Source organism: Nomascus leucogenys, chromosome 18 (genome assembly GCF_006542625.1).
Source record: "Nomascus leucogenys isolate Asia chromosome 18, Asia_NLE_v1, whole genome shotgun sequence".
NCBI classification, from domain to species: domain Eukaryota; kingdom Metazoa; phylum Chordata; class Mammalia; order Primates; family Hylobatidae; genus Nomascus; species Nomascus leucogenys.
This window is the reverse complement of record NC_044398.1, coordinates 77,341,685-77,369,462: the sequence shown is the minus strand read 5'-3', so window position 1 is coordinate 77,369,462 and position 27,778 is coordinate 77,341,685. Positions and strand designations below refer to the sequence as shown.

General features: G+C 43.6%; 1 protein-coding gene across 3 annotated transcripts in view; it reads right to left on the bottom strand.

Moving 5' to 3' along the window:
* Positions 1 to 11,334: 11,334 nt before the first annotated feature.
* Positions 11,335 to 27,778, bottom strand: part of MAST4 (microtubule associated serine/threonine kinase family member 4) — a 577,822-nt gene continuing 561,378 nt past the window's right edge. For 2 of the 3 annotated variants that reach the window (XM_030799247.1, XM_030799246.1), the window contains 4 exons: positions 27,277 to 27,399; positions 20,272 to 20,408; positions 18,089 to 18,270; positions 13,610 to 17,733 (listed from right to left, as the gene is read on the bottom strand). In XM_030799247.1, coding sequence (XP_030655107.1) covers positions 13,829 to 17,733; positions 18,089 to 18,270; positions 20,272 to 20,408; positions 27,277 to 27,399 — 4,347 coding nt within the window. In that variant the 3' untranslated portion in view covers positions 13,610 to 13,828. Of the gene's footprint in view, positions 17,734 to 18,088; positions 18,271 to 20,271; positions 20,409 to 27,276; positions 27,400 to 27,778 lie in introns of all 3 variants that reach the window. The other variant, XM_030799245.1, reaches the window with a different exon arrangement.

The window sequence follows — 27,778 nt, the reverse complement described above, 5'->3', positions numbered from 1 at the left end:
TGAGAAGTGGTTTCTGTTGAGGCTGGGGATGTCACCAAAGGTCACACCAGCCATGGACAGGGGCCTGGACCACTGAATGCAGATAGACAAAGAGCAATATCATGACTTAGGCTTAATTAGGGCCATACTCACACAGGCCTCTATCTTCTGAAGTCTTGATTGCCAGACAAGCTTGGCAGGAGCTCCTCGACTCAAGTGGTGCATCGTTCTGTTCAATAATCAATTTTAGGGTAGAGATAGAGATGGTAACTTATAGTTATGAAATTCTGATAAGCTAACAAAGTAAAAATGGATCCAACCAATCAGAATATATTAGTCCTTAAGTTGAGGGCATACTAGTGGGACATCATAACAGAGTGGAAACTTGGGGGTCATCCTCTTTGTCTCTTCATCCCCAGGAAAAGCAGGGCAGGCAGGGTACAGCAGTGGGTGAACCTCTTCCCTGCTCAGGGATTTCAGGCCTTCGCACATGCTCTTTCCTTTGCCTGGAATATGCTGCCATTGGCCTCCAAAGGGCTCCTTCCTTCATCTCCATGAGATTGCAGTGCTAATATTTTCTCCTTTGAGGGAGTTCTTCTCTGACCTAGCTAATCCAAAGCAACCTCTATGCCTCACCTGGTTTTATTACCTTTATAATACTTATCAGTGTTTGCAATTAACTTCTTCATTTGTTTTAGTTTGTCTTGTCTTGTCTCTCCCAAATACAAGCGCCATGAGAGGGTCTTTGCCCAAGGATACCCTAGAACATGCCTGGGACATAGTAAGGACTCTCTCTCGCTCTCTCTCTCTCCATATGTGTGTGTGTGTGTGTGTGTGGGTGTGTGTGTGTGTGTATATATATATACACAAAGTATATATATACATAAAGTATATATATAAAGTATATATATAAAGTACATATATAAAGTACATATAAAGTATATATATAAAGTATATATAAAGTATATATAAAGTATATATATAAAGTGTATATATAAAGTATATATAAAGTATATATATAAAGTATATCTAAAGTATATATAAAGTATATATATAAAGTATATATATAAAGTATATATAAAGTATATATATATATATACTTTTTTTTTGAGACCGAGTCTTGCTCTGTCACCCAGGCTGGAGTGCTATGGTATGATTTTGGCTCACTGTAACCTCCGCCTCCCAGGTTCCAGTGATTCTCCTGCCTCAGCCTCCCAAGTAGCTGGGATTACAGGAGCCCACCACCACGCCTGGCTAATTTTTGTATTTTTAGTAGAGACGGGGTTTCACCATGTTGGCCAGGCTGGTCTTGAACTCCTGACCTCAAGTGATCCACCCACCTCGGCCTCCCAAAGTGCTGGGATTACAGATGTGAGCCATCGTGCCTGGCCAAGACTCAATATATTTTTAATATGTGCTGATCCCTGAGCCTTTATTAGCTCCTAGTTCTGCCACCATGCCCATGCCGCTGACTCTTAGCTCCTGACCTCTCCACGGTTTCCTGGGCCTCCCACATGTTTTTCACTGGCATCTCCTAGGGAAGTTTTTACAAAATGGATTCCCAGGCCTCACCCCCAGATACTGAGATTCTGTTGGACTGAGGTTGGCTCAGGGTTCCCAGCCAAATTATTCCATGTAAAATGTGGAAAGTCCAAACTCTAAGAATCCAGTCTTAGATAGCATCAACCCATTGAGTCCCTGCATATTCTGGCACACATAAGCTCTTTCTTGCCTTAGGGATTTAAACTGCAGATGGAAAATACTAACTGCTGATTTACCAACCCATAGACATACTGCCCTCCATAATTTTTAACATGTAACTTGGAAAAACAAAACAATTCTGTAGAAAATCTCTGATGTGAATTACATCACCCTAACAATGAAGGGGGCCCAGGCCTTAGCAAAGCATAATTGCCCATCCTGCTTTCACTTCTCAGGCCCTCTCCCTTCCATGCGATGCAGCTTGCTGCTCCGTAACTGATCTAAGGCTTTGTGACAGCTCCTCTGTTTTAAGCAACAGTAAATTCACCCTACAAAGTCAGAAAGGGAGCTTTTTGATGGCTGCTGTCAACTTTATTGCTTTATCCTGTTTACTAGGATAGAATCTGTAACATGGTGTGTTTATTGGTTTTATGTATTGCATGTTGTTGCTGCTCTGACAAGCTACTCCTATAAAAATGTGTTATTATTGCATGATATAGCTCAGCGAGCTGACCCTGCATTTCAAAGGATACTGAAGCAAATAGCATTGAAGTCCATAAAAGCTGACTGGCCTCCATCACAGAGGACTCTCTGCATGAGCTGCAACTCCTACAACCCAGGAGAGAATTACACCTTTCCCTGTGCCAGCAGCCACTGCTTAGTACAGCACAGCCCTTGAACACAGGCAGTATCTGTAAAATTCCAAGACAGAAAACTGTCATGCCATTCTTATTTGTCCAACTCTCCAGTCAGTGTTGTTTGCAATTTTGATGTTTATAAAAGTATGAAACAAATGGCTCTTCAATGTTTTCCTATATTAGTATAGTGTGCAAGAGGGGTAACTGACATTGTTTGGCCCTGAATGCTGAATAGAAACTGAATTATAGCAAGAGGGGATGTGGCTGTTTCTTAGCAAGTCATGACAGGGGGGTCCCAAGTGTTGGGCTGGAGTTGATTGCCTGACATGTTAAGAGTATGAAGGTGTAACATGGTGGGAGTTAGCCTGAAGGCAGTGGAGGAACGGATGAGCCAGTGGGCTGTTCTAGTTTAACACCAGAATAATTGGGGGACTTCTGTACAAAACAGATTCCTGTGCTGCACCCCTAGATACTGGGATTCTGTTAGACTGGGATTGGCCCTGGACTCTCAGCCAACTGCTTCCCTTATCTTAATGTAATCAACCAATAGGCAGAAGTATATATTAGGCTCCATGAGTCAAATGAGCTGGAGAATTGCTCCATATCCCATAAGAGGAAATTTCTTAACAAAATGGGGAAAAAGCGCTAAGGAACCCTCAAATCCAAGGGTGAAACGTCCTGGTCAGGCAGCTCGTTAGTTCCTTCTGCCGTCACTGCCATCCTCCAAGACCCTGCTCCTAAAGCCACCCTGCTCTCCCACCCACTCCCACCCACTCCACTTTATCCTAGCTATTGACAATTTGAAATCATTTATTGAATACTGTGGAACTTGATAAAGGTAAGAATTAATCTACATATTCTATTTAAAAGCTGTTATTGCTCTTGAATGATTAAGCAGTGAAGTTCATCGAACACCGTCCTCCAATCCTCCCCATCTTTGGTTAATGTTCTCTGAGCACTTGGCTGGATCCTGCAAAGGTAAGCAGAGGACAAGTGGCCACCAGAGCATCCATTCCATCTCCTCCTCCGCCCTTTATGGTGATTAATGGGCTTTCTAAATAAATTAGGTCTCCCTTTTTCTCTTTCTCTCTTCCTTGGAGAGAACCTAAATGTGCAAAAATACATAAATGATTAAGGATATTAGATGATCTGAATAAATGAGGAGATACTCCATGCTCTTAGGTGGAACATCATAACCCTAAAAATATGTTGATTCTATTAGCAATCAGAGAAATACAAGTTAAAATGAGATAAATGTTTATATCTATTGGACTGGCAAAAAGAGAAAGCTAGATGATAGTGTAGTTGGGGCTGTGGGGTTTTAGGAACTACATGCCCTGATTATGGGGATGTAGACTGGTACAGCCATTCTAGGACCATCTGGCAACAATTAATCAAATCAAATGTATTACCCACAAACTGCTCTGGGTTTTTTTCCCAAGAAAGCATCATATGTCCACAAAGTGATTAACTACAGCATTATTTGTGGAGGGGAAAGTTCACAGCAATTTGAGTGTTCTGTACTAGGAAGTAGGTGGGTAAAATGGGGAAGATGCTCAAGACGGGAAGCACTAGACAGTAGTTAGAAGCAGTGTATTAGATGCAGCCATAGCAACATAGCTGAATCGTAAACATATAGAACTTATTGGGAAAAAACAAAATTTTATACATATGTGTGTATATATGTGTGTGTGTGTATATATATATATATATTTTTTTTTTTGACAGTCTCACTCTGTCCCCAGGCTAGAGTTCAGTGGCACCATCTTGGCTCACTGCAACCTCTGCCTCCCAGGTTCAAGCGATTCTCCTGCCTCAGCCTCCCAAGCTGGGACTATAGGCATACACCACCATGCGCAGCTAATTTTTGTATTTTTAGTAGAGACGGGGTTTCACCATGTTGGCCAGGATGGTCTTGATCTCTTGACCTCGTAATCTACCTGCCTCAGGCTCCCAAATTGTTGGGATTACAGGCGTGAGCCACTGCACCCGGCCAATAAAATAATATATTAACATGGTCATCCATGTAACTTAAAAAAGCATGCATAAAAACAATGATACATACATTTTGCAGGAGCAAAAACAAAAAGATAAACCATTAACATAATTGCTTATGGGGTGGTGGTGGAGAATGGAAGGGGCTGTTGGGATAATTAAATGAACCTTAGAACAAGCCAAGGTTGATGTGCCAGGAACAGAAGAGTTAAGATGGCCTCCCTGGTCTGCACCTGAGGCTCTCTAACACATTTACTGAAAGAAAGGAAACACATTTATTGAAAGAAAGCCATACTACAGGAAAGAAAGTGGTATGGCTCAAAGGTATAATGAAACACCATGCAGCCATTATACACATATTGCAGAAGTTTGCTTATAAACATTGAAATATATTTGTTTTAATATTCAAGTGAAACTGGCCTAAGAGTTTCATAGAGAGTTGCCTTTGGATAAACATAGACATGGACCCTTCTGCTGTTAAAGCTTGAAACTTATATTTGTTTTATCTGAGTTCCTTTCTCAGGAAATGATCTTCAGGCCTCTCACAAAAAGTATCAAAGAACTGAAACCAGATTGCCACACCAGATGCCCCACCCCTCATTCACTATGATTGCTTCCTTGCCCCTCCCAAGTTCCTGTTTTCTTACACATTGTTACATTTTTTTGTGTGCTATATAAACCCTTGGTTTTAGTTGGTCAGGGAGATGGATTTGAGACTGAGCTTTCCTCTCGTCTGCTGCATCACTCAATTAAAGCCTTCTTCCTTGGTGACACCTGTCATCTCAGTGGTTGGCTTTTTGTGCAGTGAGCATCAGGACCTAGACCAAACCCCTGGTGTTTTGGTGACACAAGTGGAAGAGCAGAAGAGTGGGCTAAAGAGCATGCCCACTGTTATTTCACTATTCAGCAAAACAAAAAAAAATACCTATAAGTTAAAGAAAGAGAGTGGCTGGTAGGATTTCAGGGATTCAAATACTTTCTTCTCATCTATATTTCCAACATGCCTTCAATGACCAGGTCTGGGCAATAAGGAGAAAAATGAATTTTTTTTTAAGGAAGACTTTTGCTTTTAAAAAGAAAAAGAAAACAGAGATCATCGGTTGTGAGAATGTACAGGTACTGAGAAGGAGGCAGTGTTTTTCTAAGGCTTTGTGTTTTCAAATGCAAATGGTAAAGCCCAAGCTTTGAGGGAACAAAGGGAGCCATAGCAGTTCTAAGGATCCCCATTCGAATGGGGCAGTAAGACATGCATTACAGGGGGTGTCCACAGAACTGCCTCCAGCCCCAACAGGAGTAGATTATGTCTCCAACTTAGGAAAATTACTTCAGCACAGCACTGTTTAACACAGCATACGTATTCTAAAGGACAGAACTTTAAGGCAAATGATTTTTATTTAAACAGGTTAAGGCTGGAGGATATGGTGATGCCAGCCTGACATACGCAGACTTTGTAGCTGCAACATGCTTGCTGCAGGCCTTGCAAACATCTTTTCATTCTTCCTTTCCCAGATGTTGACAGCCATCTCCTGGCAGCGCTTAATGAAATGGCAGATGTTAGAGGCTTTCAGCTTTACAAGAGCAATAGACATTTCGTCAAGCTGTGTGGGGTGATAACTTGTAACCATATGCAACAGATCTTTTTCCCACATCTGGACATACTAAACTGACATGTCACAGAGTGTACAGAGAACTTCAGTCTTGGGACCCATCCCCTTTTTCAAGTGCTTGCCTGCATACAAGTATTGGTATTGACAGCCCCAACATCAGCCAGTGGTGTTGTAAGAGATAGTGATCTTGTCTTTTGAAATGCTGGGTCTCAGAAATCAGCGAGATGTTGCTGAGTGTTTTCCTATAAGGAATAGTGCTAATGACTCCAGTTAAGGGTCTGAGGTGTCTCAACTGCCAGAGAACTTGATCATGGGTCAGGCTGATTGGCTTTCAGCATACAAAACATAATCAAACCAAGGTTTGGCAAAGCCTTGGTCATTTCCAAATTTTCTAGATATATGAGACATGTAGGGGGTAGAGAAAGAGAGGAATAACACAAAATGATTGCTTTGAGGAAAAAAAACATCCTGGCAGGAGGGAAATGAAATTTAGAGAACTGCCCTACCATAGATTTTCTTAATGCCTGGCCTAGAATGAAGGAAGCAAATTTCTGTAGTTACTATAGCTACACGTTTTCATGTTACATTTGCGTTGTGAACTGAAAATGCTAGATGAGAAATTGTCTACTGATTAATTAGAACTGATAAAGAAGCCCTATTACAGAGAACGATTAGCTTCCTTCACTTACGGTTTCCCACCAATCATCAAATTCATAATTTAGCACCATATGATTTTTCTACATGCAAAGAGGAAATAAGATAGCTTAGATTATTCATAGAGGGGCCTGAATCTGAATTCAATTTCATGACACCTGGTAACACTGAGAAAGGTCAAGAGCTTCAGAACCAGAAAAATTCAGATTCTAATCCAAGCTCTCTTTCCAGGGTGTATGTTAAAGCAAACGACATAGCCTGGCTGGACCTGATTTCTCATCTATAAAATGGGAATGGCACCACCAGGTTTGAGAATTGTGTTGATGTTCAAGTCAGAGGGCAGATGAAAAGCATCTTGCTCAGTACTAAGCACATATATGTGTGCGTGTATACACACATGATTAGTACTGAGTATGTATATATGTATACACACACACATACAGTAGGTGGACAAGAAGTGTTTAGGTTGCTGTCTTCCTGATGGTTTCAATGGTTTTTGAGTTTTCTATGCCCAAGGGCTTAAAAAACACTAATAATCATCGTAGTAGACTTTAGCTGGAAACAAATTTGAGCAGAGATGGTAAATATATTCTTATATTACTATTGCCCATGCCTCCCAGATAAGAATCACCTGCCCCTCATGTCCACTGATTATAAACCCAGTTTCTCAGGCCTTGTCCTAGAGATTTTTGAGTGAGTGGATCAGCGATGAGGTCTAGAAACTCGTATTTTTAACAAATATTCCAAGTAATTCTCATCTTCTAGGAAGTTTGGGGAGTAGTGATAACAATGTTTCTCAAATTTTGAAGGGCAAGCAAATTACTTGGCTATCATGGAAATGCAGAAAATCAGCAGGTCCAGGGATGGGGAAGGCAGGGGGTCAGGGGACTAAGATTCTGCATTCCCAACACCCTCCCAGGTGACGCAGATGTTGCTGGTCTGAGGACCACACTTTGAGTGGAAAGTGTCCTTAGGGCTCAACTGGACCAGCAGTTATATGGGAAATGTCTTCAAGCTCTGTTCATGATGATTTCATGTTGAGGTAGAATGATTCAAGTGTCATCCTCCAGCTGGGAAATTTGTTTTTGCTTTTCAATCTTGAATGCACATTAGAACCACCTGTGGAAGTTATTTTATTATTTTTAAATTACAGATGCCTAGGCCCAATCTTCAGAGATTCTAACTCCCTGGTGTGACCAGGCAGGGCATTCATGTGGTCAACAGGCAGGCAGCATCTGAGTCATCTGAGAAGAGCTTGTTAGAATTTTCTGCGCTATCATAGGCCTTCTGAACCAGAATTAGCAAGATCCCACGTGAATCATGTGCATGTTAGAGCTGAGATGTGCTGCCTCACCTGAAGTCTTCAAGCCAACCCCTTTTCTTCTTGTAAATGCTTGGCAGTTCAGTGCTCAACAGCCAAGGGAAGCTGCCATTGCCCCCTGTGGGAGGGTTAGTACTATTTTTAGAAGTGATTTCTCCTTACTTTAATTCCTATCTCTAGTTCATGAATTCTCTGGTCCTCTTGATGTTCTTGTCCCATGTCCCCATATCATGCCCCCCTCCAAAAGGGAGAACTTGTAATTTTTGTAGGCTGCATCACATTGTGCTTACATTGTTATAAAGAAGGAAAAATAATGCCTTGAAAAGCTGGGCACCCTTGTAGTCCCAGGTACTCGAGAGGCTGAGCGGAGAGGATCCCTTGAGCCCAGGGGTTTGAGGCCAGCATGGGCAACCCATGTCTCCTTTAAAAAAATGCCTTGGGCTTAAAAGAGGTAGCCCTCAGTTTATTAGGGAAATATTATACACCCAAACACATATTTAGCTACATTTCAATTTTTTAAGATCCCAAATAAAATAACACTACGTGGATGCTGAAAATACGGTACAAGAAATTGTGCCCCAGACTGGCCAGACCCACAAAAGCATGTCTAATTGTTTGCCCTTTAATGACCCCCATTAGTTTTACCTGGTCTAGCTCAAGGTAAATACCTTTAAAACTTCAATCTCTTGCTTTTCATTTAAAGTTTCTTTTATGTATTCGCCCTAAACTGCTTGTTCACTTAATAGCTCTTGCTATGGCCATTATTGGCTCTGTGATGTGTGTACTTAATATCCTTTGTGGGTTTTTTCCTTTATGGTGAAGACCGACTTTTCTGCATAGCGTGATACCAAGTCCCATTAAAATGACCATTTCCATGCTTACTTTTAAAAACTGTGAACCTTAGCAGAGTGGGTTCCTCTAAGCAGGGAAAACCATATCTTGCAGGCGTGAAAAACACGGTCATGATTCTGTCCCGTTTCATCTTGCAATTTATATTGTAGTAGAATGGTGTGTGGGAGGAGGCAGGTCTCATCTAATGGTAGAGGTTAAATGTATGCGCTGTCCAGTCAGATTGCTTGAGTTCAAAGCCTCAGTCCTGCCAATCATGAGGGTTAGTCACTTAACCTCTTTCCGAGCTTTGGCTTCCTAATTTATAAAATGAAGCAATGTATAGTTCAAATGGCATGGAGATTAAATGAGAAGATGGAAATAAAGTATTTAGTGCGTTACTTGGCTTCTAGTAAATGTGCTACGTACAGTAACGACTACTAAATACTTCCTTTCTTGTTCAATTCGGTTCAGCAAATGTATTAGTCCGTTCTCACACTGCTATAAAGAACTGCTCAAGACTGGGTAATTTATAAAGGAAAGAGGTTTAATTGACTCATAGTTCGGCATGGCTGGGGAGGCCTCAGGAAACTGACAATCATGGCAAAAGGCAAAGGGGAAGCAAGCCACCTTCTTCACACGGCGGCAGGAAGAAGTGCTGAGCGAAGGGTGGGGAAGAGCTCCTTACAAAACCATCAGTTCTCATGAGAACTTACTGTCATGAGAACAGCATGAGGGAAACTGCCCCCATGATTCAGTTACTCCACCTCGTCTCTCCCTTGACACGTGGGAATTATAGGGGTTACAATTTAAGATGAAATTTGGGTGAAGACACAAAGCCTAACCATATCAGCAAATATTTATTGATGTCTCCGATGTGCTTTGTCCTAGAAGTGAAAAACAAGACAGAGAACCAGGGAGCTTGAAGTCTAGCAAAGAAGATAGATACGTAGAAAGGTAACTCCAAAATAATGCAGAGTGCCATGAGGCAGATACACAGTGAAGCAAAGAGGGTCCACAGGTCAGTCCAGGCCTTTCCAAGAGGCTTCCTCCAGATGTCTGAGTCCAGCACACATGCTGAGCTGGAGTGATCTAGGGTAAGGATACATTTAAGGAACTGGCCTTTACCCAAAGAATATGGGTGCTACCTAAAGGTTTCAAGCAGGATAGTAACACGGTTTGCTTACACTTGAGCAACATCGCTCTAGGGACGTTGTGAAGAACAGACTAGAAGGGGTAAGAGCGAAGGCAAGCAAACCAGTTAGGAGGCTGTTGAGGTCATCTGGAGAGAGACTATGATAGCGACCAAACTAAGGCTGCCAGTAGCACAATAGTGATGGGACATGGATTGCACAGAAGAGTATGTTGTGAAATCAATGAAGCTTTTTTTTTTAAGATGTAAGGCAAGAAAGAAGAGTTTAGGCAGAAATCTAGGATCTGACTTGGAGAAAAGATGGGGAATACAGTGAGCTTTGAGAGAAGGGGCACCAAGATAAGCACATTTTTGGACATTTTGAGTGTGAGGTGCCTGAGCCAAGTTGAAATGCTCAGGGACCAAGGATGAACCCAGGGAACACCAGTATTTAAAGGGACAAGAGCACAAGGAAGAAATTCTCTAAAGAGAGAAAAAGAACAGGTTGAAGACAACTAGGAGAGAGGGCTATCAGGGACAGACCGGTTCTCAAGACGGTCTACTGAAGTGATGTCTTCACAAGAGGGCTTTAGAGTCAGCTGTGTCACTGGTGACCTCTGCCAGAACAATGTTGATGGCATGGGTGACACAGCCAGGTTTCAAAGGGGTGAAGACCCAAAAACACTAAGTGCAGACTCCTCTTGTAGGACATCACCTGAGAAGGGACAGAGGGAAAAGGCCAGGTAAAGAGAGAGTTTTCTGAAAGGAAAGAGACAGGTGGGGAGGAAAAAGAGAATGCTGAGGCAGACTACGGTAATTGATGGAGCAAGTTCGTGAGAGAATGAGAGGAGGTGGTGGTGGTGTCACAGAGAAAGGAGAATCAAGACCCCCTGAGTGTGGGAAGATGGTGAGTGTGAGTGTAGAAGTTGGTAAGTTCTGCAGGCAAGGGAAAAGGTTGGTAGAAAAAAATAGGAAGAAGTTAAAGGAGGACTTAATCTTTTTTTTTTTTTTTTGGAGATAGGGTCTCACTCTGTTGCCCAGGCTGGAATGCAAGGGCACAATTATAGCTTGTTCACTGCAGCCTTGAACTTACGGGTTCAAGTAATTCTCCTACCTCAGCCTCCTGAGTATCTGGGACAACAGGCATACACCACCACACCCAGCTAATTTTTCAAGTTTTTGTAGAGATAGGGTCTATGTTGCCCAGGTTGGTCTCCAACTCCTCAGCTGAGCCATCTTCCTGCCTTAAGACTCCCAAGTAGCTAGGACTACAGGTGAGCACCACTATGCCCAGCTAAAGGACTTAATGTTGAAGAATATTTGTGTACATTTTTTTTAAAAAAAGAAGGCAAACTGTTCCACTCAGCAAAAAGTAATCTGCAAAAACCTATCCTTTCCATAATACCAGAGTAATAATCAGTAATATTTTTTGGAGGTGGAATGTATAGGAGTATATTAGAAAAAACTTACTAGTCATTATCTTTTCATGCTAAATTTTTATTTCAATGTTATGCAACTGCATAAGTATAAATATTTTGTTCAATATACAACAATTATGACATCCATAAGGAATTTCTTAGAGAAAATAAGACTGCAAACACTTTATTGCACAGATCCTAACAAACTTTTAGGCTGGTAAATCTACAGCTGGGAGTACTACCAAGGAGCACATCCTACAATCACACAGAGACTGACCAAACAGAACACAATGAGGAGAATTTCTACCAGCTGATTGGAGACGTTTACAACAACAAACATGTAATACACGAATGCAACCTTAAGTACTCTTTACTCATTCATAATGAAAAAGGTATTTGGCAAAAATGATACACTATACAAAATAGACATAAAAATATCATTTGTAAACAAATAGCTAGTTGTGCTTTAAAGGAAATTGGACAGTTAAAAAGCAAAGGCTTGTAAATCATGAACTACCTCCCCGATAGACCTGTCCCGATGGCTGAATGTAGGACTGGGTTATGACAACTGCCAAACACAGATATGTATTATAAACGTTGAGACCAGTTTTGAAATCCACTTAAAGTCTTGTAAAGTATATATATATTTTTTTACAGCTTCACAATGTAGTTATGGGGAATGGCTAAAACATATGGAAAAAAAATTAGGGGCAAGCAGGAGACTTTTTCTTTTTTTGTTTGTTTTTTTCCTTTTTCCCAATGCCAATTCATTTTACAACGAAGGACAACCGAGCAGTCGGTTAAGTTATGCCTTTGTTTTCAGAGTGGAGTTCACCGCCTCACTAGAAGATTTACAATCCATAAGGCCGTAAGATGATGCTATGCTTAGATGAACAATTTTATAGCCTGAAGATACTAAGACATCCCCAAGAGATTTTGGGTGCTAGATTAGTTATTTATTGGTAATTTTTTTCTCTTACAAAACCAAACAAAAAATTCTGCTATGGTTCCCAAGCATCTTATAAATACTTATCTGTATTTTCTCTTAGTGCCTTAGTACTTATATCAGCAAGTGCCATCTTACAATACAAAACAAGCCACCAAAGAAACTGCAACAACAAAAACAAAAACAAAAAATCAAAAACCTTCAGCACTAAAATGATTTGACAAATTCTACATATTCCACGGTATACAAAATTTAAATAAGGCTTAGCAAAAGTAAAAAGGATGGTCACATTCAAGCACCAAATAGCTCCAGCGAGTCTCTTTGTTACAAAAATGCTGCTGTTATTAAGACAGTATTTTTTGCATACAAATAAAGAGATCAGGTTATGAAATGTGTGGAGCTACTAGATGCATCAGAAATGAATGTGAAACCCAGGAACTTGCTAAAAACAGCAAGCTTCGTCTACAACATAAGGCCCCAGCTATGTATTAAAATGTATCTGATGTCCTGATTATTCCTTAATCCATATGCTACGATGCCAAAATCCACCCCCAGTTCTTTTCCTCAAAAAAGCAAATTTAAAACCTCTTCCAATGCCTGATGCTTATTACTCAAGTACTAGAAGATTTGGGTGCAGCCAGTAATTTTCCTTTTTATTAAAGAGCAGGGCTGGTGCAGGACTACTACAAAATGTGTGCTTCTTGGACTAGTCACTCACAGCATAAAGGCCTGAGTTTAAGAGTTTGAAAAGAAGGAAAAGAAAGCTGATGTGTGTTTATAGTCCCCGCTCCACCTCAGGTGAAGGCCAGACATTCCCATCCACAGAAAGGAACAACTGGCCTTTTAGACAGTTGGACCAGGGATCCGGTGTCCATTGGGATGGCCGTGTAATGAAAATGGCTAGCTCCACTTGTCCTGGCCATTCCTAATGGAGGAGGATTCCAAATGCAGTACTTAGAGTAGTTCTTGCTTTAGATCTGGAAATATAGGTAGCCAGATACAGTACTATCAGAAACTCTGGTTAAAATGCACATAAAAACTCACAATCTACTGTGTTTAGGGCTTTCTCCCATCTTTACTTAGAATGTTTTAGCTTATAAAAATGGAACCTTGAAATAGTCTCTTAAACCACAGACCAAAACATGTAGGTGGATGTGTATATACACGAATATGGGTGTATCCCTGTTCACACACACCCAATTTTGACCACTTCGCTTCATTACTACATTATGATAAATGGTAAAGCAAAAATCTTATTTAAAAAAAGCTGTAGTAAACGACGCAATCAGCAGCCAGGTATAGACTCTACATCCCAAACCAAACACGATGCTATATATTTACAGAGAAAATCGTTTTCCTCAACAACCCTCGACTGTAAAGGTAATTTTTGTTTTTTTGGTACAAACACTATCTGGTAACAGTTTTACCGGTTACAACTGGGAAGGCATCTGGAAGAAGGTCCCCTCTTCGTCTTTCTCTCTCCTGTCTCAATGAGGCTTCAAGCTCTGCCTGGCGGGCATTCCCACACAGTGCTGGTTTTGAAAGGTAGTCAAGACACAGTCGCCCGTTCAGGACGGGTCTCCACAGTCCTGCCCCGGGGCTCTCCCCGTTACAAGGCCTTTTTGTGAGGACTGCTACGCGAACTCTCTTTCCCCCGTCTCTGCCGTACCACAAAGTCCTTCTCATTAGAAAGGGAGATGGGGCGGTCAGTGTTTGGGGCTGGGGATGGCTTGGTCACGTCTCTGCCCACGTTCTGTTTCCTAGCTGGGGGAGGCTGGGCTAGGGCAGGGTCCTTCCCTTTGGTTTCCCCTACGGTGGCAGTCGCCGAGAGAGCCCTGTCCCGGTGGCTGGCTCCGCCCATGGTGTTTGGGTCGGGGTGGTGTGACTCCAGAGGCAGGGTGGACACCCGGAAGGAGGGCAGGGAGTCACTCTTTGTCATGTGGGTTCGGCCCTCCCCAGCAGGCTGAGCCTTCCTATGGTCCCTGTTGCTGGGGGCTGGAGGCTCCAGCACGCCCCCGGCGGCCTTGGCAGAAGAGGTGTCGCTGCTGGCTGCAGAGGCCTCTCTAACTCCGGCCCTGGTTTCAGAGAAGCTGGAGGAGCAGCTCAGAGACTTTTCCGGGAGGGCCGCGGATCGGAAAGAACTCTGCCCGGTGGCTGAGGGGGACCGTTTCATGCCATTGGGCTTGTCTGCCTCCGTCGGTGGCTTCTGGGGACCGGGCCCTTTCCCTCTGGCCTCGGGGAAGCCCTTCCCCACCCCCGCGGCTGGCCGATCCGCGCCTTTCAACCGGGCCTCGCTGTGCGCAAAGAAAAGGCCGGCCTCGAGCTTGTCGCCCTCTGCTGGAGCATAAAGTGCTTCAGTGCATTTCTTCCCTTCCGCCCTTCTGTCGGTGTTGGCGGCCGGCTGACTCGGGCTTTTGTCTGTCTGTCTGTTGTCTGTCTGTTTGCACAGGGTGGGGCAATCTTTCACAGTGGATGGTTTGGGGTGCTTTGGAGACAGGGTTTGCTTTTCACCAACAGTGGACAGTTTCTGGTCCGCTGGCTCACCAGGCCCTGGGTGTCCCGGCCTTGGCAAATGCACAGGCTTCTCCAGCACCTCCAGGGGCCGCCCACCACTGGTGGGTTGTGGCTTGGAATCTAGAGGACCCCTGTCAGTGTGCAGTGGGACAGAGGGCCCACTTTCTCCCTGGCCAATCCCATCGCTGGCTTTGTTCTGGGAGCCTGGGGTAGCAGGAAACACATCGGGCCCACTCTTACTGTGGCCCTTCCCCTCTCTGCTAGAGCCACCGAGGGACTGAGTGGCAGGCTCTTTGGCCTTTGTGGCCCCGACACTTGGTTTCTGAGAGGAGAGGGACCGGTCGGGGTGCTTAGACTTTGGAGGGCCCAGGTCAGGGCCAGGCCGGGGCTTGTGGCTGCTACTTTCACTGTGCGCAGCAACAGGCTTGGGAGGGTCCTGGGGGCTCGGGCTGGGCTCTGCAGTGCTGGGCTTGGCCCCTGGCTCTCTGCCAGAAGTGTGGCTTGGGGAACTGCAATGCTGCCTGGCAGCTGGGCTGGGCAGGTCTTTGGCAGTCAGAGGGGGCAGAGGGATGCTGCTGGGATGCCTTTGTAGAGGCTGCTCCTTCCTTTCAGGTTCCTTGGCACCATCTTTCTGCAAAGATGGGAAACTTGAGAGCTTTTCACTCTTCTCACTCTCAATTCCAGGTGGCTGCAGAGACCGCCTGGCAGGAAGGGCTTCGGGCTTGGGTTCCACGCCATGCTTCACCGTGCCCAGCTCCTTCTCACAGGGAATTCCAGCTGAGTGCAGAAAGGAGTTGTCTCTGGGCAGGGGCCTCGCCTCATCTGGGCCATCTTTGTGGTTCGTTTTCCCGCTCGGTGCCCATGCTTTCTCCACAGCCTGGGCCTGTGTATAGAAATCTGGGTGGGTCCTTCCCACAGAGAGGAGATTTTTGGAGTTGTCGCTGGTTTTCGCAGTTTCTGGAAAGCACAGTTCCATGGAGGGCTCTCTGCGTGTGTCAGCCCTCGCAGCAGAGCGTTCGCTTCTGGCTGTGGGAGGGCCTCTTTCAGATGATTCCCTCAGGCCTGGCTTCTCCCTTGAGGTGGAAGCTTCACGTGGGAGTGGGCAGCGTGGCCTGGCCAGGTCAGCACTGTGGAGATTCTGCCCCAGGCAGGTCAGAATCTTGGGGTCGGTGGTGTGGTCTTGGTATTTAGGGAAGCTGCCCTCTCTCTGTTGGGGATTGCTTTCCATGACTGTTGCGGGGCTCCTGGCAGTAGGATGGGGACCTTTCCTGTCCCTCTTTAACTCTGGGTCAGGCAGGGAAACTGCTGATGAATTCTGGAGACCCCGGCTGGGGGGCAGGAACCGAGGCTCAAGCAGGTAGGATTTATTCATCTTTAAGCTGGAAGGAGAAAGCTCTCTTGCACTGGTGGTATCACTCTTTTTCCCACTGCTGCTTGGGAGAGCTGGTGGCACAGAGGGCCTCACGTCACCACTTGGGCTGGGGCTCTGTGCAGACTCCGGGGAAGGCAGTTCTGTCTTGGAGGCCTGAGGTCCGGACAGGAGAGCAATGTCCAGAGTGCCCTCAATCGGCTTCAGGCATGAGACAGACCTACCTTCCAGCTTATACTCGGAGGGGCTCTTCCTAACAGGGGACTCAGGAGCAACCAAGCCAGGCTTCTCCGTTCCACTGTCCACCCGGCCTGTTAAGGCCTTGAGGGGAACAAAAGAGACGGCGCTCATCTGAGCTGCATGGGTGCTGCTGACAAAAGCTCGGCTTTCAGAAGCTGGCGGGGGCTCCTGCTGCCCACCCATGGGTCGGACTGGGTTCCCTGGCAGGCATTCGTGGGCGCTAGCTGTCATCTTGGGCTTCAGCACAGGGCAGAGGTTGTCATCTTTGTCCTCAAGTGACATTTTCTTTCGGAGGTAATCGATGTTGGCCAGCTTGCTGTCTAACTTCTCACATCGGAGAAGCTCCTTGGCCTGGGAGGCCTTCTCCGTGCCTTCCCCCTTCCCAGAGATGCCCCTGTCCAGGGAGTGGCAGAGACCATCCTGGAGGGTGCCAGGAGTGGGGGCCCGTCTGAAGTCCCCGCCACCCTGGCCGTGCTCCGCAGGCACCGGGCCGTCCGACGTCGCACCCTCGCTGGCGCGCGCGCTGGCCTGCTTGTGAAGAGCGTCCTTCAGCAGGCTGCCCAGCGGTGGTGCCTCCTGCATAGAACCTTTGTTTTCAAAAGGACTTGACCTTTCCACAGCCTTCGGATAGATTTTCTTCTCTCTCTCTTCCAACTTAAACAGAGCAAAGTTTTCCAAATCACACCCGGGTCCATGGGATTTCTGGTGGGATTCCGGTTTCTCTGGGAAGCCGTCTGGCTTCTTCACCACCACCTTGGCCTTCAGCTTGTCGCGGTCCAGGTCGTCCACAGACTCCTGGCGGCCCAGCTTCCGGGAGACGGGTCGTTTCAGGCAGCCTTGCTCCACGGGCCGGGCACGGCTGAGCGGCGGCACGTCGCACACGTTCTCGTCCAGGCTCTGCAGCGGCGCCTCCCGCTGGGACTGCTCCCGCTGCACCTCCTCTTGGGTCACCTCCAGGCTGTGCTTGCGGGAGCACAGGTGCTTCTTGTCACTGCCGTAAGAGGGCGACAGCTTCTCCTCGGACTGCACGCGCTTGAGCAGCGGGGACCTGGGGGGTTCCGCACTCTTGGGCCTCACGATGTGTCTGACGATGGTGGGCGGGGAGTGCATCTTGCTGGGAAAGGCTTGCGCGATCTTGGAATTGCCCAGTGAGTGCCCCAGAAGAGGGGATGGTGACCGCTGCGGGGAGGTGGGTTGCGGAGTTGGAGAGGGCGTCCGGGCCAGCGGGGACAGTGGGATGTTGCCGGCCGACTTTCGCCTTCCGGACCGGTACCGCTGTCCGCCGAGTTTGGGTGCAAGACCATGGAGAGTGCTGGGCCGGATGTGCCCGGACCCTGCCGGGGAATTGGGGGCACTAGAACTAGGGGAGCTGCTCTGGGAGGAATTAGTACCTGTGGATGGAAAACAGAAGGCTGTGAGCATCCATGGTCATTTTCCCCTTTTTTTTCACAGTTGTAGCCCAGACTGTCTTAGGTAAGGCCAGGTAAGGTCAGCACATTGTCTCAGCATTTAACTAGTGGAATAAACACTTTTCAGATAAACCTCCAGACCAAGGTTTAGCCCCATACTTCTTGACTTATTTGATTGGTCAGAATAGCCACATCTTATGACCTCTATAAATCTGTCTTTATAATTTACATCTTCAACCTGCTTTCTTTCAGCTGGAACAAGCTTCATGGTTTTTGGGGACCTTACATGACTTTACCTCCCCTCCCCTCTGCTGTTCAGACCAGGAGACTCACTCACCAGATGGGAAGTCAGGGGTGGAGCGGCAGCTTGGTGTTGGAGACCGGGGAGACAAGCTATGAGTGGGGGAACCTGGGAGGCTCTCACCCGACGACAGGGATCTGTTCAAGCAGGAGAAACTTCGGCTGGTGTGGAGTAAAGGAGAAGGCTGCTTGGCTAGCTTTTTGAAAAGAGATCTCCTCCTACAGCAAAAACAGGAAAAAATTGTTCAGTCTTCTTTCAGAACTACTGCTACCTCCCCAAAATACCAGTGTGCTCAGTTCAATAACTCCGTGTGAGGGACAGGGATACAATAGCAGATCCTATTAAAGAGAAGAACACCACTTTCCTATTAGAAACTTTCTTATGACATGTAAAGGGAAGAGTATTTGATAGTAGACAATGGAGACTCTCTCAACTCCCAAGAGTTGGGAAAATAGGAAAAATACAAAATGTATTAAAAATACATTCATTTACTTGTTAGGTATATGAGGAGGATGTTATTTGCTTGAAAGCTTCTGAGTACAGAGATAATACAAAGTAAACCTCTGGAAGCAAAACCATTGTATTGGAAATCAAATTCTTTGATGGTGACAGGCTGGGCAGAGGCCAATGAAGGGCTATTTGCTGTGCTTATTCCATTGTGGGCTCTTGAATATTCCTAACAACAATGCAGGCTGTACAACGACAGAAAAACCGAGAAAGGTGACGCTGAAGCGCATCGTATCAGCAGGGCAGCAGACACTGTACTGCAGCAGAAGCAAATGTGGATTTGGTACTCAACGAGCACATCTTAAGGCAAAAGCACAGCTTCTGACACCTTAGCAGGGCATCGGGCTGGGCAAAGTTCTTTTACCATATAAGCCTATATATGGTAAGATCTAACCCACTCCACATAAGCTTAAAACAGAAAGTTTCTGGTTGCTAGCCCTTGAAACAATTTGTTCTAAATGATTTACAGCACAGCCAAAATGTAAAGCATAATAATAAAGAAGAGAAGAACTTGTGTGTGTATAATTTTAATCAGAGTAATAAATGTACTTGGGTGAAAAAGTCAAATAGTTCTACAAACGTACAATGAAAAACAGCAACTCCTCTACTCAAATTTTTCTCTACTCCCCAAAGAAGTCGCTTTGTATTCTTTTACCTGTTTCCTCTCCCATTCGTCTACATATTGCTAAATGTTTGTACACTGCTATTTTTTAGTTTTTCAGTTTTAGAAATTACCTGTTGATTTTCTACTATGAAAGATGATAATTAAGCACTTATACAACCCCCTTCTACCTTGCAACCAAATATATTTCCCCTTTTCTATTCTTCCCAATATAGCAAAAGCAAAATGTTTGGTTAGAAAAACGGCCGGCATTTTATTTTATATTATAAATATTGTTCACAGCTGGGCCATATGAAACATAATTCTGTTCCTTTCTTGTATAACTTTATTTTTCCCCCCAGAGTTAATACATGGTTTTTCGTTTGCTTGTTTTTCTACATTTCGATCATCAAAAATCCTTTTAATATGATGTGACTCATCAGGTCCAATTGGGTAAAGAAAGGCTGTGGCATTGCAAAGGAGGCACACCCAGAGAGCTGCCTGGCAAGAAACAGCCCTGCCAGAAACACAGACATCTTGCTAGTGTCTGCAAGCAGCACAAAAAGATACTGATCAGTGCTTCCCAGGCTACAGAAGTATATAAGCTAGTTTGTTTTTCAGTGAGTAAAACAAAGCCCTTTTATTTCTAGGCTTACTCGGAACCTTTAAAGATACGGTAATTTTAGAATATCTGGCATTTTAAAAATAGCAACTGTTTGTTTTTTGATAATGTAAAGGACATTTTAAATGTAGATTTAATGTTAAAAACCGCCTGAAGATCCAGTTCCTCAATCCAACTCAACTGAAATCAAGTGAAGAGGCTTAAAACACAGTAAAGGGCTTTTCCTGACATTCATACATGATAAAAAACAATCTGAATCCTTCTACAATGTAAATATGTAAATCCTTTTACTATGGAAATTAATGCTATTATGAATATGGACTTCAGTGTATATATATATATATATATATATATATATATATATGAACCATAACATAAAATTTCTCACAGAAAAATAGATCTTCTTCATATGTAAGCATTTAATTAAGGGGTAACTTTTCCCCAACATAGGTATACACCAAACTTACAAAGAATACTGGTTTTACTAACCTTTCGAGACTTTCTTTCTTCTTGGATTTCTTGCTCCGCCTCACCATCCGGCTCTTATAGCTGTTTCTCCTGGCTGGTCCAGTTTTAATTGATGTGTTTTCAAATGGGGTAGTAGTGATTGATACCTTATTCCCACTCTATAGAAAAGATGAGGTGGTATTAAAGGGAAATGCTGTGATGAAGCAAGATCAGAACAGAGATGAGAGATTCATAGACAAATACAAATAGAAAGGAACATACATATAAAAGGCCTTCTGTTTCTAAATAACCCTTCAATCAAAGAAGTCCTGCCAGAATACAAACTGGATGGAAGGCAAAATATGAAGTTTCTTTAAGAGGGTGAGCTCTGGAGTCCACAGATCTGAGTTCAAATCTAAGCTCTGTGCCCTTACCAGGCTGCTACCCTCCCTACACCTCAACTTCCTGTACCAATTAACAATATAATCCTACCTATCTCCTGGGGCTAATTTGAGGATCACGTGAGAGCAAGTCTGTAAAGCCTTTTGCACCCAGTGCAACACAAGGAAAGAACACTATAAATAAGATAACCACTTCTTCCACAGGTATTAAATACTAATGTGCCCAGTGGCTGGCTGCTCTTGGTTGATTTTTCTTTTTTCTCCTTTTTGTGTTTTTCCTTTAGCCTAAAAATTGTAGAGTAACAAAACTGAATGAGACTTTTATTTTTAATTATTTTAAAAGGCTCCTTTTCTATCACCATAAAACCTGTCAGTTTGCAGAGCTGGAACATTTATGCCAGCCAGTAGGAAACCTCTTTTTAACCAGGTCATACAGGGTAAGGTAATTTCTGGTGAGTTTCGGTGCCCTTTCTCTCAATCCTGGGAAGGGGCTTGCTGGGCAGCCTCTAGGGATGGAACTGAGCGTGGAGTGAGCAGTCAGGCCGAGGGGGGCCCAGGGCAGGTGGGTAGTCCCTGGCATCAATTACCCTTCCTGAATTTCATAATAACCAGGGGAGAAACCTGTCCTTTCAAGGTCACAGATGGCCCCAATTACCATGACAGTACAAGAGATACAAGGAAAAGGATCTTTTCAAAGGCCCATGCCTGGAAGATACCTAGAGCTCAGCTCAACATGGTACCAAGTGGAGTGGAGTTAGGGGGAGTTAGACATGGTGGCAGCAGAGGACTGAAAAGACAGGGAATGACTGTCTTAAAGGTAGCATCTAACTTCCCCCTTGATTTGGGAAGTAATCCACGCTACGGTAAGAAGACAATAGGAAACTATAAAAAAAACATTGAGAAGCTTACCACCCAACCACTAGTCATATTTCAGTATATTTCCTGCTGGTCTTTTCTCACCCATGTTTAAATAGGCACATACGCACACATGCTTTATAACTAATTTAAATCTCAGTTTATTTACAGCTTTATGTTGCTTTTTCATTGCACATTATATAATTTGGAAAAATTTTCCCTTTATCATTAAATAATCTTTAAAAACAGATTTTTACTGGCTGAGCAATATATCCTATCAGATGGGTTAATCAAAATTATGTAATATTTCCTTACTGCTATTGTTCTCTTTTTTTGTTGTTTTTTGAGACACAGTTTCACTCTTGTTGCCCAGGCTGGAGTGCAACGGCATGATCTCGGCTCACTGCAACCTCTGCCTCCCAGGTTCAAGTGATTCTCCTGCCTCAGCCTCCCAGGTAGCTGGAATTACAGGCATGTGCAATCAGGCCTGGCTAATTTTGTATTTTTAGTAAAGACGGGGTTCCTCCACATTAGTCAGGCTGGTCTTGAAGTCCTGACCTCAGGCGATCTGCTTGCCTTGGCCTCCCAAAGTGCTGGGATTACAGGCATGAGCTACCGTGCCCAGCCAATTATTTTCTATGTTTAAATTCTTATATGGTTTGATGTTGTCCCTTATTTTGTCTGGTTATTTGTATTTCTTTAAGAAATGATTTATTCAGTCTTACATCCAGTTTAATATTGGAAGGTCTTAGTTTTTTATTATTAGTTTTAGAGTTCTTTAATTTTTTTTAATTAAAAAAAACTTTTTTTGAGATGGGGTTTTGCTCTGTTGCCCAGGTTGGAGTGCAGTGGTGTGATCACAGCTCACCGCAGCCTCGAACTCCTGGGCTCAAGCAATCCTCCTGCCTCACCCTCTGAGTAGCTGGGATTACAGGAGCACATAAACATGGCTGACTTAGAATTCTGTGTATGTTTAAGACAATATGCTTTCATACCTAATGTCATATTTGCAGGAAATATTTTAGGGAAAGGGGGCTTTAACTTCAACAAGAGAAAAAAGTTTATTTTGTTTTCTATTGCAAAATAATAAACATTCCTTATGCAAGCCCCAAAACATTAAAAATAAACCTTTATCTGATAGTAGAGATTGCATTCTATTTGTTCTTTAATGAGAAAAATCATTTTGTAAGTATGTGAGGTCTACCATTGAAGGTTTTTCGGAGTGGGGTCTTCTCCTCACAAATTGAGGCCATGCTGAAATTTTAGTATTTCCTGTGGTGAAGGAAAGGGCCAACAAGCATGGCGAGTTCCTGTGTCACTGATGTTCCTTCAGTCCTCTTCCATACGCGGAGAGTGGACGTGCAGAACCATAATCACTGGGGCTATTCTATCATCTGTGCCACTAGAGCTGGAATCCAGTTCTGCTCTTTTCTAATACAATTCAGGATTGACTTTTTAAAAGCATATATTTATTTTTAAACCATTTTCATATATATTCTCTAAATTTATTTCCACAAACAAGTCGTAAGGGCTGTTTGTTTCACCCTCATGGCTTGGAAGAGTTTGTTATCCTTCCTTTACAGGTGAAGAAAACGGATTCTGAGACAACGAGGTTCTTGTTTCCCAAGGTCACTGAGGGTCCAGTGGAAGAGCCCACGCTGGTTCTCTTGCTGTTCACCCCCAACACTCCTCATACCAAACCCGCTCCCTGTGGGCAGGGAATGCCCCCCAGTCCTCTCCACCTCTCCTGAGCCTGGCACAGTGCATAGCTGGTACTTAATGAGTGGCGGTGAGGGAAACAGGCACTTGATTGACATGTGGCATGGTTAAAGTATAAGACTGTCAAGATATAATGAAGGAGCCATAAACATATAAAATTGTATGAGACACATATAAGTCCTCAACATACTTATCATCAGAAAACAGTGAAGACCAGGGCTTGCTAAATGACAGCACATCACTAGACCCAGTACAAATGCTCCTACCCCTATGAAGACCAAACCCAGTTCTGTTTCTTGTCTCCACACATGACTGTTCCAGAGGAAAATTCATTTAACTTACAGGCATATGCCAAAGACAACTTCTCTAAGGGGAAATACAGACACAAAGGATGCAGAGTACAATAATTAGGTTGGAAGCATTAATGGTTACAAAAATGGTAAATGATTGGAAAAATGATAGGCGAGATTAGTGAAGCCTGCCACCTGGTGGATCCATCCAGCTACAGCGAGTGCTACCTGAACTGCTCAAGGTGGCTTTCTAGGTCGGTTTACCCACAATTAACTTCTCTTGATTAATGACTGACCTTGTATAGAAGAATTTCTGTAGCACTTGTTTAAAAAATAACAAAAATGCAGCTGGCAGACTGTTAAATGTTCAATTAATTCACTTTTACTTTAAACTATTTTCATGACTGGTGCACAGTGTGAAGAAAATTATTTCAAGTTGCCGGAATTGAATACAATAGCAGAAGTCAGGCTGTCCAATTTCTTCTCTGGGTCTGGCTCTAAGTTAACTTATCAGTTTGGCCCTGGGTAACTCACTGAACAACTGCTTTTGCATTTCCTTCTCTGGAAAGCACAGATGGGGGACGGGCCCACTGCATCCCTGTGGCCTCAACCCCTTCACTACCCAACCTCAGCCATTTTGCACACTGTACCCTCATATTAACCCAGGCTTCAGCCTGCTGGTACACTCGTATACCTCATAAACCTTGAGATCTCCAGTCCTCTTGTTTACACACCTCATCATTTGGCCTAGACTATCCTGTACCCCTGACTATATACTGAATTGCCACTCATCCATCAAAGCCTTGCACAGATAACCCTCTATTCTTTGACACCATTCCTGTCCACCCTGGAGAAAAGCCATCTCCCTCTTTCGGAACTTCTGCCGTGTTTATAGTCTGTTACTTAAGTTGAACACTTTAATTTTAGCCCGGTATGGCCACTGTTTCCCCCTGTGAACATTAGACTCTAAGTTACTGGCAACTGGAGAGTATGTACAGCACACATGTAGAGCAGTGTGCTGTGGTAGTGGAAAGTGCGGGCTCCGGAGCTACACCGCCTGGGTGCAAATCATCTTATACTCCTTTCCAGCAGATAAGCTTAGATCACTTTGTTATCTTCTTCTGCTTTTGTTTTTTTCATTTGTGAAATGGGAACATTTATATTTATAGCACCTACCTCAGAAGGTAACTGTTTGGATTACATGCGTTTATTCCCGTAAAACCACTGACAAGAGTGTGGCAGGCATCAAGCGCTCTTGCCCCATTAACTATTATCCTTATGTATCTTTTTTTTTTTTTTTTTTTTCTTGAGACGGAATCTCACTCTGCCGCCCAGGCTGGAGTGCAGTGGCGCTATCTTGGCTCACTGCAACCTCTGCCTCCCAGGTTCAAGAAATTCTCTGTCTCAGCCTCCTGAGTAGCTGGGATTACAGGCACCCACCACCACGCCCAGCTAATTTTTGTACTTTTAGTAGAGATGGGGTTTCACCATCTTGGCCAGGCTGGTCTTGAACTCCTGACCTCATGATCCACCCACCTCGGCCTCCCAAAGTGCTGGGATTACAGGCATGAGCCACTGTGCCTGGCCCTTATGTGTCATTTTTGTTTGGCCCTTGCAGTATTTTGCACAAGGCTCTGTGCATATCAGGGGCTTGACAGATATCGGAGGATGGTAATCAAGCTATTTGATGGCCCCCATTTTAGTACACTGAAGCTCCCCAGTGTCCATGGAAAGGAAATTTCTGAACCAGAGGCTGGTAAAGTTTTACGGCTTCTCCTATGCATTGGGGATTTAAACTAATGCTATACTTAAAAAGCAATTTGGTTGAAAAGAAAGTTTCTTAGATCACAGAAGTTAAGCCTGGCTAATTGGAACAGGTAATGGGACTGGGCCAAGTATCGTCTCCACCTGTAATGCTAGTGGGTGAAGAATGACCTCGGTCTACTTAAAAAGTTGTTTTTAGAAAGACTGATGCTGTCTAAAAGCTTTCCTCATGGCAGGAAAGCTTTGAGGTGAAGCTGAAGGAGCACACTGTCAGGGACTCACATAGCCAGTGGGGAGCTGAACTGGATAACCATCACATTTTATAATTCCATGGATCGAGGATGCTGAGCGACTTTGGACAAGTTTGCCTATGCATGGAAGATAGTGCTCCCGTAGCGGGTTCACTTTGAAGTTGTGAAGGTAAACAAGACCAAATGTGAATCTACAAAACATGGAAAATGCTTACTATATTCATAATCCAAAAGACAAACACTATACAGGTAGTCATGCAGTTCTAAACATACACCTACACCCCTCTGTCAGGACTTCTCCACCTTTCTCTAAGACTGCCATGACATTCCATAAAGTCCTTTGCAAGTATAAAACACTGTGTAAACAGCATTCGAGAGTACCATAATACAGCCAACTTCCCTGCTGTTAAACCAATGAAGGCACACAGGAGCCCAGCACTGACACTAGTCACTTAATACTCTGATTTCAAGAGTCACTGGTTAAATTTGGAAGGAAGCTGCAAGATTACACAGTTCACTGGGAAGATAATTAAATCCCTTGTATCCTCTTGGTTTCATGACATTGCTTACTCTTCTTGAGTGCTTCCTTTATGAACACAGGCAGGATGTTCTTTGGATTTGTGACAGAGTACACCATGGCTTCAAAGGGTGCCAATGGCTCTCCGCTCCACTATGTTTAAGCGGTTTCAGTGACACTCATCGACTGCATCCAGAAATGAAGGCTTTGGGTTGTGCAAGGTGCTCCATAGCCGGATGAGGGCAAGACAATAGAAATGGGATCATCTGAGTCTGCTAAGAGACCTTGCCAGAGTCCTCTAGGGTAAATACACATTCAAATTTCATAGAAGCAGGAAGAGAAGTTTTAAAATACAGAATTCTATTAAAATACTTTACAAAATAAGTCACAAAAGTGATCAATTATGTCTCAGCAAAATAAGCAAATGTATACTTCTCAATATATATATTTCAGTATATTATTTCTTATTCTGATGTTGTGAACAGACATATGATACTATCTAGAGATATGCTGTCGCAGGAGCTGTTCTGCATAAAATACAACACTGCTATAAAGAATGAAGAAGACAAATGAAATAACTGAACAGAACTATCTGAGAACTATCTGAGGATCAGTGTGTGTCCTTTCTCTCTCTCCATTTACGGTCATGCTTCCTGTGACCTTCTTACTCCATATGCTCTATTCAGCTTACATTTTAAATAGAAATTTATCCCTATTTAAGTTAATTTGTATGGTGGGGAGGGAGGCCTAATAATTGCTAGAACTTCTTCTTTCAGTACCACTTATTTTTTATAATTTATAGTACATGTGTATATATTTACAATTTCGTCTTTCAAAGGAACTCTAATTCTCAGACTAAACCTTCAGATCGAACCTCACAGTTTAATACAATTTTGTCTTCTAGTATACTAGAATGAAACCTGTTAGAAGTTCCTGAAGAAAGTCACCTTTAGGATAGGTGACTCCCAAATAGATGTCACTGTGTAAGGTATATAAACAAGGAGAATTCTTACTACTTACAATTTAGAATGAGAAGCAAAATTAAATTAGGGAATGAGTATGCAGATATAAGGACATTATTTCATGACATAAAACCAGAGAATTCATAATATCTTTGTCTTTAAACTTGAGACTACTGAATACTTTCTCAGTAATCAGACATGGATGTGACACAGGGAAATCAATCTCCTGGTACTAGCCCCTTTGGGCTGCCTGTCTCATCAGCATGGCCCTGATATAAAACACAATACCTTCAGTAGGAGCTCTATAACTTCTGTGTGGACGAGTCCATGCACTGGTTCTCCATTGATGTGTGTGATAAGATCTCCAGCCTTCAGTCCTGCCTGGCATGCCGGACTCCCTTCTTCTACATTCTAAAGTCCAAGAGGAGAGGATATTTGTAGGCAAACAAATGACAACTCTAACACCTACTGTGTCTTCTGGAAGAATAATGAGTTAATTAGCAAATGTCCCAAGCTTCTAATAGAAAATCTAACAGGTATGTTTACTATTCCTATTCTATCATTATTCTAAAATAGGAAACTTGCTATGGTACTTAGAAATTTTCAGGTGATTCAGACTGAAAGTACCAGAGCCACAAAGAAAAAAGAAATGAATGACCAAAACATTTCAGGTGATTTGAGAAGGTCATTTTTAAAAAGAAGGTTAGGAAAAAATGATAAAATAAAAGAAGGATGGAAATAGGATTGCCTTCGACTATGTCTACCAGCTTGGTATGTAAGAAAGAACAAT